Below are 16,440 nucleotides of genomic sequence, written 5' to 3'. Positions count from 1 at the left end.
TATGCGTCGTGGGTGCCTGGGTGATCTTGAAATAATCATCACGAAATAATACACGCATCTTTGCAGGTGTGTAGCTCAGAAACTAGAAACGTTTGGAAAATTAGAAGGGTGCTTAGGAATGGCAGGGCTGTGTAATAAACCGAATGATCTTCAAGGTGGCTAATTTCAGTTGATGCCCATACAAATGTGGAACACCCACTTTTATGCTCTGGTATGTACCACCCGCTAAGCTCCTGATGTATGGAAAACCTTATGTTTGGAATGATTTCCCCTTCAAGGCTAGATTGATGCCCAAAGCCTATAAAAACGTGTTGTTCTGGGGGTTGGGGAACATGTCCGTAAGTACCTATCGACAACATTTTTGAAATGTAACACAACACCCACTGCAAATGCATGAGAAAAACTACAGGCATCCCCCTTCCAAACGTCTGGTCTAGCGTACTAAACCTACCCAAACAATTGCATGTTATTGCTGAAGTCAATCTCTTCAATCACCTTCAAAAGCTAACACATTGTTTGCCACTTCAGGAACTATCCCTATCGGGACACCATACTCTAATCAATTAAGGCAGATCAGTCCTCTATTAACTGCAGTTGTCGATAAAGAGGGTTCACCAATCCCTTTCCAATATTCACTACTCACTTTTCAAAATCTTGCCAGACGACAATAACTTACATCCAACTTAAACCCAGTCTTTTCGTATGAGAGGCCACACACCGCAATGTCACCGTCGCGCTCGTTCCAAGAGCGCGCAGTGGCGGCAATAGAGCTTCGTATCCAATGTGATTTAATACAATTTACGTTGCAATCTTTCATCACCAGTTTCAACGTGATTAAGTGCGATTTAAATGCTTACACCAAACACAAACAACTTACAAGTGATGAGACCATATCCTGGAGCAGCGTGATTTCGCATTTCGTTATTCATCTTCATTCTCATCCACGTGGCCTTGCCACCTGAAAAACTTACACACCCACGCAGTTCGTCCAAAATAGCACACTTTTCACAACCGAAAGTAAAAATGCGCATAATCACGTCTTTCGAGGACCAGCTGAAAATCGAATAAACATGTTCAGACAAGACTAGATATCCCATTTAGGGCTTCCGAAAACCTAGGCTCGGCATTTGGACCGGCACACACACACACACACACACACACACACACACACACACACACACACACACACACACACACACACACACACACACACACACACACACACACACACACACACACACACACACACACATATATATATATATATATATATATATATATATATATATATATATATATATATATATATATATATATATAAGAAAGATAGGACCTCCCGAAAAAACAGTGGATGGGCAGAGTACAACTGTCCATAGGATACCGAGAGTTTGGGCCCGGTTGCACGCCATGGCGGGAAGGTGTCCCCCGAAAACCTTAGGGGATCGCATGTCATGCTGGTCGCTATTTGGCAGTGCTGGAGGTTGTGCAGCCTGCTGGCCTCGGACCTCAAGCGCATCCACGAGACCCGCCTCATAGCGGACCCACCATCAGGTCAGCAGCTGCTGCAGACGTGCTTTCCGACCAGATCTTTATCCACTCTGCTGAAATACAGAGGCTGGTGCGAGCATTTTATGCCGAAGTCACAACTTGACTCCGCACTGTTGACTGGATGATGCCAGTTCAGTCATGGGAAGGAAGCTGCTGATTGTTTGGCCAAAGAAGTGGCAGTTTTGGACTAGGCCCATCAGTTTGGACCAGGCCCATCCCAACGATTCGACCAGGGCGTGGGGGGTATCAGGTGCAACACTCCTGATCTGGCCCACGTCAGAGTCGTGGTATCTCGCGACCCCTGGTCGCGTCACATCGAATGTTACTACCGATGAAAGCCTGGCCCACTAACGCTCATCAATAGCTCTCAGCAGTGAAAAGATATAATTTAAGCCTATGGACACAAGAAATTCGATCTCTCGTCTGGATAAAAGAGTTACCTTATCAATCACATAGGCTGATTGATTGCCCCACAAAGCTAGAATTGCAGTTTAAACAACTTGTACTGATTACGGATGGGTCAAGCCCCACAAAACAAAAGCTCTTTGCGACAGGTGATCCAAGCCCTTGATAAACGTGTCACTCACCCAAAGTGTTATCCTGATATCATTCCAGCACATTATTACGTCCATGAAGCTTCCTGAGGGTTCATTGATCTATCTTGCAGCATAGCATTTAGGAAAGTGGCAATCGCCCAACAAAATAACAAGGTTAGCCCCCGTTTTGGCTCTGGGGCCTATGACAGCGAGAATCGGCCTCTTATCCCAAAGCCGCTGTTACCCTCAGCAGCAGGAAGCCCCGGATGAATCCTTGACATGTGTGGCTCCAACGTCCTCGGTGGCCTCTGAAGTTAAGGTTCGAGCGTTTACAAACAACGAGCCTTCCAGATCGGCAAGGCTGTTTGGCTCTATTGCCAGGGACGCCCTCCGCAGTAGATCCTTAGAGGAGCCCCACAACGTCTTAAAGAAGCTGAAGATCAGGTAATATCTTCTAGCCAGCGAGCTTCTTACGATCTGAGCATGATTAACCTCAGCCCATAGCCTTGCCCTGTGCCCAATTCGAGTCTGTCTGTCTCGCACGGCGCTTTAAAACGCCGCGTAGCAGACTGAACATATTCGCCGCAAGACTCTGTGGCCAGCTACAACTCTTACGACGAGTAATGAGCTCAGTATAGTTTAGCTCACATAGTATAGTTTGTAACATGTTTTTCACCTGCTGAAAGCAATTCTGTTTACAACTTCTTTGTTGTCATCATCTTATAGCTCAACCTGCTCAGACAGTGAAGCATCAACGTTGAGACATGTGTTTTGAGCAAGTTTACCCTGCAAACGTTAGCGAGTATAGACTTATACTAAGCTTTGAGTTTCGTGTAAATTGCATCGTCTGTCGTCACATTGTTTTGTTCTTTTATAATTGTATCCATCATTGTTTTGTTCTTTTATAATTGTATCCATTTTTACAATTTTGTTCCCCATTAGCTCGCAAAAGTATCCATTTTTGTTATCGAACGTATCCATGAAATCGGAACTTTTCTCACCCGCGGTGTGGTGAGCCATTATCGTGTGTGCTGCCCCCTGTATCTTTGTAATGCTGCCCTCTATCGATACTGACTATCGCATCTCGTGCTGGTCGGCGACCGCTCTCTGACAATGCCAGAGATCTCTCTCTGCCTCGCCAGACTTCTGAGTCTCACCCCGAACAGTTGTCTTTCTGTGCTTCTCCATTCTGATGGTGAATTGTTTCTCCTTTGCAGGACCTGCACTAACTGCATGTTCAATCGCATATGCAGTTTTTCGTAAGCTGCTTGGGTGTCAGTAGCCTAGCGTTGATAATTGTTCTCCGAAACGCTGAATTGCTTTAAAAGGCTATCGTGATCTTGTATCATCAGCAAATTCTTCTGATTGTCTCTGACAGGCCCTTGTTCTAGTGTAATGAGGCCATCGCTGTTAGTTTTCTTTGGCTGGCCTGCTTGTTCAGCAAGCTATTTGGGCTTATAGTCTATAAAACCTTTCCAGTGCCCGTCTCTGCGGAACGTCTCGGTTAAAGTTAATCCCCCTTGCGAATTACGTGATCGTTGCTGTTGGCATTTGCGTCATGTCGAAGACATCTCAGCATGCGGTTATTGCTGGCGGTCGGGTGGCGTGACTGAGAGTTATGGTAGCGACTAGCTGCTGAATACGCTATAACGGCAGGAAATGATAACCTACTATCGTCATTACGTCCCATGGTGAGTTGGATAGATTGTTGCATGCTAATGATATCCCTGATGAATGTCGTTACGTCTTCCAGTGTTACCAGAGCATGAGCGGCGCGGTGTCCATCGTCGTATCTTTGAAATGTTCCATGTAGACGTAGGCAATCATCGGCGGCAAGGGTGATCTCATGGTTTTTCCCTCGGTTGGCTAGTAGTAGTGTTCGTTTAGCTGAACCGCGGTTGTGTTGAAACAAAACGTGAGTGGCTTTATGTTGACAATTGAACTGCCCCTTCTTTCAAGAAACATATTTTCGCTCTTGAACCTGCACCGCACAACAGCTGAACTTTCGTAAGTTGGTACTAGAGCTGCCTCTTTGGGGCCTGCAAGGCCAGGACGCGCGTACTTAAAACCCTACAGGGCTTTTAGCGGCTATTGCCGGCTACATTGTCGCTATTAGAGTGTATTCTGCTTCCAAAATTTACACACTTCTGTTTTCTTGATCACAAATTTATGTTTTATTAACTAGCATACGTGACATCAAATCCTCATGGAAAAGATAACACTCATTTGCACAAACATTATGAAACAAGGAACTTACATTGTATTCAAAACTTTCCCGTCTTGCAATGTGCGTCATTTAAAAAAAAGATCCTTGGCGTGCTGTGGCGCAAGAAGACTAACACCATGCACCATGCTTTTAAGTGCAAAAGACTGCTCTAGATAACAAAATTTCACCACACGTGAAATAGCTTTTCAATGCGTCATCGTTTCATTACGTAATAGAGCGTCTTATGACGTCAGAGCCGCTGTCAGACTGGCTGAGCTAGTGCTCCCACTGTGGTGAACCGACTGGCTCATTTGTAGTATCTTGGCTCGTCACAAGGTGGTCTGTTAATTTATGCGTGCAAAATCTATCCCAACGATCCCAACGATCGTTACATGCGCGTGATTTGACCATTTTTCGTGGTGTTCTTGTTTACTTGTCAGTAATAACATGTTTATTCCTTGCAATTGCGTTCTCGGTTGGGGCGTTATTCTGAACTTATTCGATTTCCAGTCCCATGTCCGTGATACTCCCCAAATGCTTTTGTCACATTTGACAAAACGCGGTTTGAAATGGACACTTGTATTGAATGCTTTAAGCTGTTTGAAAGCCAACTGCTGCCTGTTAATGTAGCTACTGGTACTGAAATATTCCAGACCCCAATAAGTCAATGGCCATGCTTTTATTGGCTTTGAACACAGTGTGACTTTTGAGAAGGCGAAATTCGTGGGGTGTGGTATTGACGTCATGTATCTCTGGGGGACTTCAAAATAGGCCGAGCGACATCGTCTGCGCACGCTCGCGTGCGCCTAGCTCAGAAACGAGAAGACTTGAATTATTGAAAACAGCAAAGCTTTGAACTGCAGGAAATGGTCTTGAAGATGGCTATCTCAGCTCACACCTCCACATAAATTTTGAACAGTCCTTTTATATACCCGTACGGAACGCTGAGTAGGGGGTTTGAAGATGGACTCGGGCGGTTGGAATCTATGGGTGTCGGCTACAGTGTAACAATACAGATATTGTGATGCAGTCCTGCGTAGTCATGAACTGGGCGTGCGGCTTCTGGGGGCGGGAACCGTGGAGGGGCGGGTCACGTGACGTCGATAGGCAGGCAGACCCAGGCATCCAGGCGTGCATGTGTCCGCGCAGTATAAATAGTTTCCAGCCGCTTTCCAGGTCGCGGCGCCAGCGACCCGGGTGGCGGAGACGAGCTGTTTGACATATGAAAACGAATGGTCCCTGGCCTCTGATCAGCGGCTTTGCAGGGCGATTTTGCTGCAGCCTCGGCCTTCATTGCTGAGGCTGCGTCTATTCAGGGCGTGCACACAAGATCCGCAGTATATAGTCTTGCAGCATTAGTGCGTAGATGCCTAGGAGGTTTTGAACGAAGAGCACGTGACTGTTGGCAACTGCAGCTTATAAGATCAGCTAGTAATTCCTGGTCTGTTCATGACGCATGTAACAGCAAGTCACCAGCATTGTCATGCTGGATAAAAGGGGAGACAGCTAATGCTTTCTGCCGCGAGATGTAACCTCTGAAAGATCTGCAGCCACTTATTGTGACCACCACTTCAAGCAATTGGCCACTATGATCTTGAATGGCCTCAATGAAAACATTTTGATTTGATCACTTCTTGCAAGCTCGGGATATATTTTTCTCCGTAATTCGCTAGCAAGAATCGATAATAATCCAGATCTACGTTCGTGTTGCTTATGGGTGGCTGCTTTCCGTTCTTCTTTGTGGGTGGCCTCGGCACACACAAAACCTAAATGAATACCCGATAATGTCCCCCTCTCGTAGCAACACCAGAAATGTGCGGAAAGAGGGAATTAATTCAATTTGAAGATCGAGAGCATTTTGTTCCATAAATCAACTAGGGCCTTCCACAATGACGAGGGTTAGGCAGGTTGTCTGAGCAGACATCCCAGGGGTCTCAGGGTATTGGATGTTCTCCTCAGGGGCCTCAGGGTATGTAATGACTTTCTTGCGACCATTGAATGTGCATGAATGCCTTGGATAAATTGAGCCATATTAAATATTTTGACTTCAAGAGAACCTTCGCCTCACACAGATCACACGGCTCCCTCAGAGCTCCCTGGCCGCATCTCGTATCATACAGCTCCCTCGGAGCTCCCTGACCGCATACTGGATCACACGGCTCCCTCAGAGCTCCCTGGCCGCATCTCGTATCATACAGCTCCCTCGGAGCTCCCTGACCGCATCCCGGATCACACGCCTCCCTCGGAGCTCCCTGGCCGCGTCGGAGCCATCACCAGCCTGTGTGTCGCTCGTCGGCTCTGGGGTTTCCCTGTCATTGTGGAAGGACGTACCCCTCAGGACAAAAGCCTTTTGGATTTCACAGCAACTCTTTTTCTAGTTTTTATTTCTAGTTTCCTGGCGTCTGGAGTATCCTTCCATCACGAGCCGCACGATTCTGAATACCCAGGTGTTCTGCGGGCAGTTGGGGATTCCCGAAAGGTGCTCTGCGGACAGTTAGGGATTCCCGAAAGGTGCTCTGCGGACAGTTAGGGATTCTCAAAAGGTGCTCTGCGGACAGTTAGAGATTCTCGAAAGGTGCTCTGCGGACAGTTAGGAGTTACCGAAAGAAAACAATGGGCTTATGGAGCCGGTAAGAAGGCCAGAAAAGACATGAGAGCTCTGTTGATGAACGCTGGATGTGTCATGGGCACCTGATTTGGGGCCTCTCCCCGTACCGTATGACGCCTCTGATCTCCTTGATGTCCCCAGATTGTATTCCCTGATCTTCCCAGTCTGTTGATTCTCTAAGAACCCTCGATCTTGGTACGGATGTCTGCCTTGGAGGTTCGTGAAGCAATGCACCATTTATGTAAGTCAGGGTTTCGGCAGGTTTGCGGGCTAAAAACGTCATTTCCGAAATTAAGTGTTAACTGTGCAAAAAAAACATGGGAGGGGCATAGTCTTTGTCGGGGAGTCCTTGTGCCCCATTCGTTTAGGATGTAATGAACACATGCAAGACGTTAACAACAAAACAGAGAGTACTCCTTTAGGCGAACATTTTTGTTTTGTTGACAGAACACACTCAGCCTAAAATACAGAGAGGTACGAACATATCGGCAGCTTACGCCATTTTTCCTAAACATTACCTGCCCATAGTCTCATAAAATTGGGCGGAACTCGATGAAAAATAGCAGACACACAACAAGAAAGATTCCGCATTAATATTTCCATTGGCGTGTGCCTGCAACGATGGCTCACCCTCCACATGCTGTCCATATGCCGAGCTAGAGGTGGCATGTGCCGCGCCGGGCTTCTGAATTTGTGTGTGATTCGTCGCTAGAAAGCGACTGGAAATCAGCCGCTTGAGTAAACAGAATAGTCAGCTAAATTTAGTTGGCCGCGGACGGAAGACGAACGGTTGGGCGAGTGGCCGCTGGCAGAGCTGCGAAGACCGCGCTCCGACCAGCAGCGCACGCCGCCGGCCGCGACAGCCCGACAGCAAAGACATGGTGAGTGGGTGAGCAGGGCTCGCTGGCCGCGCCATGCCCGCGCTCCCGCCGGCGGCACTGGCCTGTCGTTCCCGCGCTGCTGTCGGCGGAGTTGGCCGCTTCACTCCCGTGTTCCTGTCGGCGGGACTGGCCGCTTTACTCCCGTGTTCCTGCCGGCACAACTGGCTGCTTCACTCCCGTGTTCCTGTCGGCGGAACTGGCCGCTTCACTCCCGTGTTCCTGCCGGAGGAACTGGCCGCTTCACTCCTGCGCTGCTGCCGGAGGGACTGGCTGCTTCACTCCCGCGTTCCTGCCAGCGGGACTGGCTGCTTCACTCCCGCGCTTTTGCCAGCGGAACTGGCCGCTTCACTCCCGCGCTCCTGCCGGCGGGACTGGCCGCTTCACTCCCGTGTTCCTGCCGGCGGAGCTGGCCGCCTAGTGGCCGCTGTGAGGCGTCCGATCGACAACCAGTGGTCTGGCATCAAGTGCGCAGCCAGTGAGAGACAACTTCACGGTGGCGCCGAGGGAGACTGCACGACTTGAGACGTTTGTTTCGTCATTGTTCCGTTTGTGTCGTTGATAGAACGGTCCCGAAGAGGTCTGATGCATAGCATTATGTTTAAAGGATTATGTTGTGGTCGGTACCTCGTCAGTATTAGTCATTGCGGCTCTGCAACGCACTCAACTGGTGCGGCTATGTGGCGTCGCCTGCCTCTCACATGGGTAAGAAAGGCAGGCGCCGCTTGGAGTCAAACTCCGCACCTCTGGTTTTCCAGACGCTTAGCTTAATCACATCACTACCGATGCAGACATTTGGTCCGTGTGAGCTTCAGGGGTATTATTCTGTTGATTAGCATGCATTTGTTAGGCCGTCCATTACACATGCGCATCAATCAGACTTTCATATTAAGGTTGAAAGTTACTGGCAAGTGACCCTCGGCCCAGCTGAACGAGGCGGATAAAGTCGCGCAACAGACGGCAGCGGCACCAGGCTCATGTTCCGCTGCAGTCTCCCAGCTCAACTTCAGCAGGATCTGGATGCTGCAGATGGCTGACCCGATGACCCCGATCTAACGCCCCAGCACGTCCACTGACGCTATGTGGCGCTTTCCCTGGCCCGTAGCCTACGTGTTTAGGCACTTATTCCCAATTGCCTCATTCACTACGACCACTCGTAGTACAAGCCTCATTTTCATGTGCATGGTTATTATTCCCCAGGAAATGGCAGCCACTCAGAGAGAGGACAGTCTGCAGAACCTTAGTTGAGCGCGCAGTGTCGTCTTCGTTTGTTAGCACACCGCCTTTACAGCGGATATGCGACCCTCAGGACCATCTTGCTAACGCTGACCTGACATTTCGCAGGAGGAGCTTGATAAGGAGCAAGTGACTAGTAAGTGCACGTAATCCAACCACGGCAATACATTTTATTCTGTCTAACCATTTTTAATCAGCTCATGTTTCTGACATCGGCTGTGAAAAAAACGTGCAATGTCTTAGCTCTAACCGATGCAAACGGGCTTGCTTTCTCTTTTTTAAAGATGAATAACAATATTTGTGTGGCGACAGATATGCCGAAAGTTAACGTATTGGTTTCTACACCTTCATTTAACTACTCAAGCGTGTTGTTAAAGCCATCTGAAAGCAATCGCTGGCATCCTCTGACGCGAACAAGACCAACGTGCTAAGACCCTGCTAAGTGCTAGAAAGTGACATTATCCATCCGAAAATATCAAACATTTGACCAATATTGGCACCTCTGAGAAGTGGTATGTAAGCGAGCTTTCTTTCCTATCTCCACACTTCATACCATTTCTGCTTCCTACCTTTCCTACCCTAAGAAATTTCCACTTTTCATTAGTCCATGGCCATCTTTATGTAGACGAATGTTCTGCTTCAGTCTTTTGAAAATCACCCACTTCACTTGGTTATTTTATTTGATTGCTTAATCTGTATTATTAAGCTGTTCGAGATATATTACAGCAAAAAGCCACGGTTCAGTTTGTCGCGGCTCATGAAGGTTTGCGACGGAGATGCCAGACGGCCTGGTAACCCCCACGTCATTAGTGAATGAATGCGGATACAGATTTTCATGCGGAGCCTCTGAAGAGTTAGGCGATTGGTCCATCACATTAGCATGGTTAGACATGGCACATCGGATTACCATGGCTAGACAGGGCACATCACATTAGCATGGCTAGACAAGGCAAATTGCCTAGTATGGCTAGGCAATACACATCATATCAGCATAGTTAGACAACGCAAATCACACGGCATGGCAAGATAAGGCACATAACATTAGCATGGCAAGGCATGGCACATCACATTAGCATGGCAATATCTTAATATGGCTACACAGAGCTTCCTATCCTTAACCGCAATGAAGGAAAATCTGCTGGAGGCCTTTCGAAGTGCCACAAGTGGAGCACAAAAGAAAGGAATCGTCAGACTTAAAGAAGACTGATTATGTTGCCTAGTTTCACGTTGTGATCGAAGTCCCTGGTCGGGGAGTCTCACTCAGGCAGCGAGGAGACTCAGTTTGTGGCGTTTTCACGGCAGTTTCCTCCCGTCGTATCGATCTACATGGACTTGAAATTGGGCTCTCTCTCTCTCTGCATTCCTTTCCTGTTTGGCATCGAACCTTTCTTACGTATTATGTGTTACCCCGATTTTAGCACTGCTGGGAGCAGTGCAATGCTTTTAGCCGGAAGCTTAACTTGATGAGGCCGATGTCGATGTCACTGGCTGCGGCGCTGTAGTTGCGTCGAGGCAGCCCGGTGTGATGCGGTCAGCCAGGTCAGAGAGAGACGGTACGTCCGCTGCCAGCCGAGTATTCTCCATGACCGAGCATCCTCCTAACGTTGCGGGAGCTGTGTGGGCAAAACGCAACATCCGCATGTACCGTTCAAATGTGTATCTACACCTCACATCACTGGCGCGTTGCCATCCCCACCGTCATTCCTCGCACTGAGTCAGAGTCAGAGTCAGAGTCAGAGTCAAGCCAGCATTTTGAACAAGGCATGCGTCGTGAGGACTGGCGACAACTGTCGGACTTGACGATGCGTGCGAGCGTCAGTTGAGATGTTTGCACATTAGGATTCACCGCATTTGGGACATATACGCCCCTGCGCGCCGTTTCTACGTACACAACCCATCACCTTCATTTATTAGTGACCAGACATTAGGGCTTGTGTGTCAGCGCAGCGATGCCAGAACCGACGGTGAGTTTGACGCCTACAAGCAGCTGCACATCGCGGGTAAGCGGGCCATAAGAAATGATTTCGAGATGTAGTCATGCAACGCATTAACTCACAGCTCCATCGATGCTGTATCGTCAACTGCAGTCAGTAGTAATACCCAAAGGGGCCCACCCAGCCGGCCTGTGATTCTCCCGCCAGATTAACTGGCTGTCTATTCCACTTCCATCGGGACCAAGACCCGGGACAAAGTCACCACAGATTTCCATCAATCGGAACGCGAAAAACTGGGCGTTCGTCTCCCTTGTGACAGCACGGGCCCAATGCATGTTACACTTGGCCTACCTCAGCGGTTTTTATTTTCAGTACCACACAGAGCATCGAGTGTGGAAGGCTCCGGCGTCAGCGAGCGAACCTTACTTTGCAATATCACCGCCGACATCGTCTCGGAAACTGTGCAGCTCGTCTGCAGCCTCAGCCTTTAGGCTCATCGCGCTGTTTCCAGTCACCACGCTGGCTCCAGTCACATGCAAAATTGTGGAAAAGCTCGCTCACCAGCAGCTCACATCTGGCCTGGAGTGCCCCAGCCTCTTAAGCGCTGATCAGCACCGTCTCATGGAGCATCGCTTGATTTGCACCGCTGCTTTAACGGTAACTGGCGAAGTATTGCATAGCATGGACTGCTCCGAAGTGAGGCGCCACTCGCTTGCCAGGAATGGTAACCTTTGCTGAAGAACACGCCTGACACAATATTAGACCCATCAGGTAAGCGTCTTCAAAGTACAGCAGGGCATCCGAGCCCCTTGTTTTTAATGAACCACCAAGTGCATCAATGGCCCCCACTTCTGGTTAGTTCTAAATGCCCTAAATGTGTGTAGGGTTGAAGACATTTGAGCCCTGAAATAGTAGCCGCCCGAAGCGGTTCACAGAATCTCAGCAAAGTATAAAATATGGCCACTGAGCCACGAAGAGACAGCTCTTGGCTGAAAGGTCCCTTTGACCCGATGTGGGCCACTGCTGGACAAAACCCTGGCTTTGCCACGCGTGACAACAAGACATCCAGCTTAAAAGGGCACCCGTATCCCAACGAAGGGTTCCCTAAGCCCCGAGGAGTACTTTCCGCCCTTGCCTAAGACAGCAAGCCTTGCGAACCTTGTTGTACCTTAGGCGAGGTAAGTTTTTGGCTGGGAGGGCCCCTTTGCCCCATATGATGTCCTTTTCGACGAAATCCTGGGCACGCCATTGAGGGCGTTCCAGTGCGTCTGTGCCCATGTGGCTGCTGAATTTGATTGGGCCGCTGGTTTTCAAAAGACCCCTGCATACAATAAGGGTCCCTGCATACCCGGATCCAAAGATACACTGCTCATCTCTGGACAGTCTTTGGACTTAACCATGAGCTCTGGGTATATAAGAGAGTCAGGCTATTACTGTTATTTAGAATTCCCAGCGGCCCTTCATGTACTCGCCACACGAAGAAAAACTTGCACTCCATTTGGCAGCATCCGGTCAGAACGGCCGTTGTTCAGTGTTTCCCGTGCTATCGCCTTGCCTCGCCCACTATTCATGCCTCCTAACTAACATCCTATATGTCTTGAGTACCGGAAAATTCTAAGTCACCCAACACATAACGGCATAAGCCAAGGTAAGTCACAAGGCCGTTCTAGGCTAGAATACTTTATGGACAACGTTTCGTGGCATCGAGCGGGCGGAGCGAATCAAACGGCTTCCACAGTTTAACTAACGACAGATACAAACGTGACAGCCTTAGATACGGTTGTTGAACAGGCTGTGATGGTCATATTCACCACCTGTTGTGTTCCTCTCTAACATCTAAATAATTATTCTTATTCGACGCGATGACGTCCGTGGTAAATGAAACTGTCGTCTTAACATGCTATAAAAATCTACGGGAGTCTGCATGTGCGCGTTGTTTTAAACCTGCGATCTTACACCCTGTGCCCAATAAAGAATACAAACGGAACAACACTGAAGAAACGTCTTCCATGGATGGCCTTAAAATCAGAGAACCTTTTAAACATAGCTTACTGTGATGGGGGGCTTACTCAGCAACCAGAAAAGCGGTTCTAGCTTAACGGACAACGTTGTGAATGACAAAAAAAGCTAACAGCAAAAATAAAACAAAAATCAAAACTAATAAAAAAAGAGGAAGAGAGAGAGAGAGAGAGAGAGAGAGAGAGAGAGAGAGAGAGAGAGAGAGAGAGAGAGAGAGAGAGAGAGAGATATATATATATATATATATATATATATATATATATATATATATATTTATATGTATATATAATAACATGTCTAAAACATGAACACATATGATATGTGAAACTTATATGTGTATATATATATATATATATATATATATAGATATATATATATATGTCGGTATATCTTGGCAGAACGTTTTCCTATATGCATGCGTGATTAAAGGCGACCGCTGGCTCCGTATTAGCAAGCTTCTTAATGTATTGTTCGAGGTACCGGCTTTTGACTTAGCAGTGTCGTAAAGCTAAAACATTGCTGTTATAAAATCCCTCATGTATTCGTCGTTATCTGTACCTTCTAACGCTTCAAGACCTTATTTCATCGTCGGAGAAAACAGGAAAGACCCATTGCCCCAATCACATGCACAGTAACTACCGTCCACTTCCTAAAGCCTCAGGAGTTGTGCAACAATGCGTTTGGTTTAGAGAGAGTTCGTCGATAATTATGATCTCTCAAACTCGAAGGCGTCTTCTGCCGCTGCATGCCTGAAAAATATCAGTCTTGTCCGTCGGTCAGGCAGGACATAACGCGACAACAACTGGCAGACAACACTGGCATTCTTCAGACATGCAATGACAGAGGACGGCCTCAAATTTTGGAAAGCATATCTATCAACAAGTTATCTCCGGCCTTAAGCAACCAGAAAATTGTTCCACAGCACTTGAGTTGTTAACTAGTGTGCGGTAGCTGCTGTACATGTGGTTATGGCCATGTGCCTTTGTAGTGTTTTTATTCCAAATCCATTACATGCGAATCAAAGTACAGATTTGTCTTTTTGTACATGTAAAGTACATTTTTGTCTTTTTTGTACTACAGTGCTTTTAAGACAGCGATGCACAGCTTTCGTCCCTAAAAACATCAAAGTTATTATTGGTGTCATTCATATTCTAGTGTCTCAAAACGTTAGAATGTACAAATATCGACAAGTGATTTTGTACGACAGTTTTTATTTTAACGTCACTGCTGAGTCGAAAGCCCGGGGCCTCAAACGATGCATCAATCAGCATACTTAGGCGGAATCGGCGGTCGCTTAAAATCAAACACGCACACACACACACACACACACACACACACACACACACACACACACACACACACACACACACACACACACACACACACACACACACTCGCACATATATATATATATATATATATATATATATATATATATATATATATATATATATAGGTGTGCCATATGTATATCTGAAGTTTTTACACGGTCGCACGGCACGATGTCACGATGTCATTCTTCGCGATGCCCAGCCGATGTCAGTTGGCAGTCACTGGCGAGCCTATAAGTACGGCTGTAGGACGCGAGGCTTCATGTCCACATCATGTCCGACGGCCCACGGGTTTGGCCGCGCCGACGAAGAATGGCGTGAGTCGGACATCGGTCTCTGATGTGTGAAACAGACCACTGCCTGGAGTTACCACTCGTATAAGAATCATGTGGATGCGATTGCGCTGGCACCAGACTGCGCCACTCACGCTGAGTGTCGACTAACTGACCTAACAGCCGGCGTTTCGCAGTGCTCAGGAAGGCGTTCGATGGTTTCGACCACGAGAAGAAGGGCGCCATCAGCACCGATCTTGTGGGCACCATCCTCAGGATGATGGGACAGGCCTACAACGCACATACGCTGCGGGAACTCATCGACGAGGTGGACGCCGACAGTGAGTGCGCCTGAGCTCAAAGACAGTGGACGTCGGCGTGGATCGTATCTGAGCCCTGAGACGGTGGACACCAACAGTAAGCGCATCTCAGCGCAAAGGCGGTAGCGTACCTCAGGGCAAGTGTACGGGTGGATTCTATCACGACAGCAACTACAGGGCCAGCCGTACGCGAGGAAGCTGACTGTTCGGTAGGAATGGAACATGGAACGCGGAAGCTTGCCTCTTGCCTTACCTTGCCTTGCCTGAAGGTTGTTTGGAACTGCGCAGGCTTCTGCGCTCTATTTGACCATGGAACCCGTGGGACTTTCTGGACAAGCGTGAGAGGCAGACCTCTGGATCGCTGCATGTGAGGTGTGCAGAAATCTGGTCGGATGCATGAGGACATTCGGTCATACATGACTGTCGGGAAAAGGCAGCGTTATGTGATAAAATTTGCACACCCGGGTGCAAGGAGACATGGCGGAACGCTGATGGGGCTTCAAATTTCGAGGTCCATAAGACGCTTGTCACGCGCGTCGTTGGCTACTGCGTCGTTGGCAACTCCGCGTCGTTGGCTACTGCACCGTAGAACACGGTGGTAGAGGCCGCTAGGAGATGACGATGTAGCAGGTCGCTGTTGACGGTAGCAACCAGGTGGCAACCACTCACTGTTACAGAATCCGGAATGCTAGAGTTCGAAGAGTTCGTCACCCTTGCTGCCAAGTTCATCATCGAGGACGACGCTGAAGCCATGTCCAAGGAACTCAAGGAAGCATTTCGTCTTTACGACAAAGCCGGTAGCGAACGTGGCGGACATAGGCTATCATTGGATATGCTGTCTTGTAACCACGTAGAGTTCGGTTTGGTTTGGTTCGGGCTACCTTTACTTAGGGCTGATCACCATGTGTTATCGAGCAGTCGAAAAACGATAATCGTGTAATCGTCTCCCTCACTTTCTTGAGAGACAATCTATGATGCTCCACCTCTAAACGATGGTAACTTGTTAAGTTCTGATTTGGTCAAACCATGCGAAAAGGTGCGAGGGACGTCACAGCGCAATGCAGCGATTTTCATTATTCAAACCAGCCATATTATCTGCATGCCCTGGCATATCGCTTCTGTTCCTATCCGGTCAGGGAACGGATACATCCCTACCTCGTCTCTGTGTGAGATTCTGAAGGAGCTGGACGACACACTGAGCCCGTCCGACCTGGAGAACATCATCGGCGAGATCGACACGGACGGCTCGGGCACGGTCGACTTCGACGGTGCGCCCCCCCCCCCCCACCCCCCCCCCCCCCCATACCACGTCACACGTTTGTCGGATGCTGACTGGCTCCCCACTGATCCCTGTGAAGGGCAGACAGTCCGGCAACCGTCTTTGCAATCACATGTGCCAGCAGTGCAGCCTTTGTACAGCATGCTCTTCGGCTACGTCACGTTTCTCGAGTTGTCTGTCCGATCAGGACACGAGGAGATACCTGCGCCGCTAACGTAGGAAGGCGATGAAGCGACACTACTCGAGACGGACATGACACGATAGATGAGCATA

General features: G+C 48.4%; 1 protein-coding gene across 2 annotated transcripts in view; it reads left to right on the top strand.

The window, feature by feature from the left end:
• Window positions 1-16,440, top strand: part of LOC119103288 (troponin C) — a 30,120-nt gene that overhangs the window by 12,910 nt on the left and 770 nt on the right. The window contains exons 1-5 of one of the 2 annotated variants that reach the window (XM_037226752.1): window positions 7,721-7,779; window positions 9,121-9,148; window positions 14,766-14,909; window positions 15,566-15,685; window positions 16,025-16,156. In XM_037226752.1, coding sequence (XP_037082647.1) covers window positions 7,777-7,779; window positions 9,121-9,148; window positions 14,766-14,909; window positions 15,566-15,685; window positions 16,025-16,156 — 427 coding nt within the window. In that variant the 5' untranslated portion in view covers window positions 7,721-7,776. Of the gene's footprint in view, window positions 1-7,720; window positions 7,780-9,120; window positions 9,149-14,765; window positions 14,910-15,565; window positions 15,686-16,024; window positions 16,157-16,440 lie in introns of those variants that run through there. The other variant, XM_037226753.1, reaches the window with a different exon arrangement.

Source organism: Pollicipes pollicipes, unplaced genomic scaffold, assembly GCF_011947565.3.
Source record: "Pollicipes pollicipes isolate AB1234 unplaced genomic scaffold, Ppol_2.1 Scaffold_5724;HRSCAF=6776_pilon_pilon_pilon, whole genome shotgun sequence".
Lineage (NCBI taxonomy): Eukaryota > Metazoa > Arthropoda > Thecostraca > Pollicipedomorpha > Pollicipedidae > Pollicipes > Pollicipes pollicipes.
Note: the sequence above shows the minus strand (reverse complement) of the source record. Positions and strands in the feature narration are given on the sequence as shown.